This window comes from Sphaeroforma arctica (genome assembly GCF_001186125.1).
Source record: "Sphaeroforma arctica JP610 unplaced genomic scaffold supercont1.9473, whole genome shotgun sequence".
Lineage (NCBI taxonomy): Eukaryota > Ichthyosporea > Ichthyophonida > Sphaeroforma > Sphaeroforma arctica.
In genome coordinates this window covers 1-1070 of record NW_014031085.1, presented here as the reverse complement: position 1 = coordinate 1070, position 1070 = coordinate 1, and the positions used below count along the sequence as shown (strand labels likewise).

General features: G+C 33.8%; 1 protein-coding gene across 1 annotated transcript; it reads left to right on the top strand.

The window, feature by feature from the left end:
- Positions 1-303: 303 nt before the first annotated feature.
- On the top strand, positions 304-866 carry SARC_16996 (hypothetical protein; the record flags this gene model as incomplete). Its single annotated transcript, XM_014288901.1, has 2 exons — positions 304-311; positions 621-866. Coding segments are annotated over 2 exons (254 nt in total), but the record flags the coding sequence as incomplete, so codon positions are not given.
- Between the last annotated feature and the right edge of the window lie 204 nt (positions 867-1070).

Genomic DNA, 1070 nt, shown 5'->3' with positions numbered 1-1070 from the left:
TATATATATGTATGTATATATATAATTAATAACCTAATATGTATATTTTGGTTGCACCAGATTCCACATCCAGCCCCCAGAGGATCTAACCGGAGATGCGCTCGAGCACTACATTCAACACAAAATCAAACGTATTCAGAAGCAAATCGTATTTGTTATATCACAGTAAGTAAGACTGTGTTATTGTTCTTTAAGAGTTTCTCGTAGAAGCTATATGACAGGAAGTGAGCATTCTTTGTACATATACGGTCGAACGATTGACAAGAATTAGTATCATGTTCGTGTGCGTGTACATGAATTTGCATGCCATTGTAAGTATCCGTGTGTTTACGATTCTTGCTTGTTTGTTTGTGTTTGCGTGTGTATGCATTTGTTTGTTTTCACGCGTATGTATGTGGCATTGCCAATATATCTATGTATATGTATATGTATATGTATATGTATATGTATATGTATATGTATATGTATATGTATATGTATATGTATATGTATATGTATATGTATATGTATATGTATATGTATATGTATATGTATATGTAGTATATACATATATATATATATATATATTCACCTGCATACAGTCATTCACACTATTCCGCCCTTATCCCAATCCCCTGCAGCTGGATCGCAGAGAACCACTGTGACTTCAACGAAGACTTCGGGTTTGTTGCGCGTTTGGCTAACTTTGTACTGGGTGTATCAGGAGACCTACCTGAAGCCAGTGAAACGTTATTGTATGAGCTAAAGATGTGCATGCAACAGCACCAGAATGAGCCGTTTCGCACAACATTTGCGGCGCCAACGGAGATGACATCGTTGGCGAATGAGATGATGTTCTGGAAGCTAGACGAGGGAGTTGTGGCAAAGTATGTGTGTATTACAATCACGGTGTATATGTGTATTTACGTATTTATCTATGTATCTATATATCTGTCTGCCTATCTATTTATCTGTATATTTTTAATATATCTATCTATCTATCTATATATCTGTGTTTGTATGTATGTTTGTATGTATATTAATATATATATATATATATTATGAATATATGTATATATTTATGTATATAT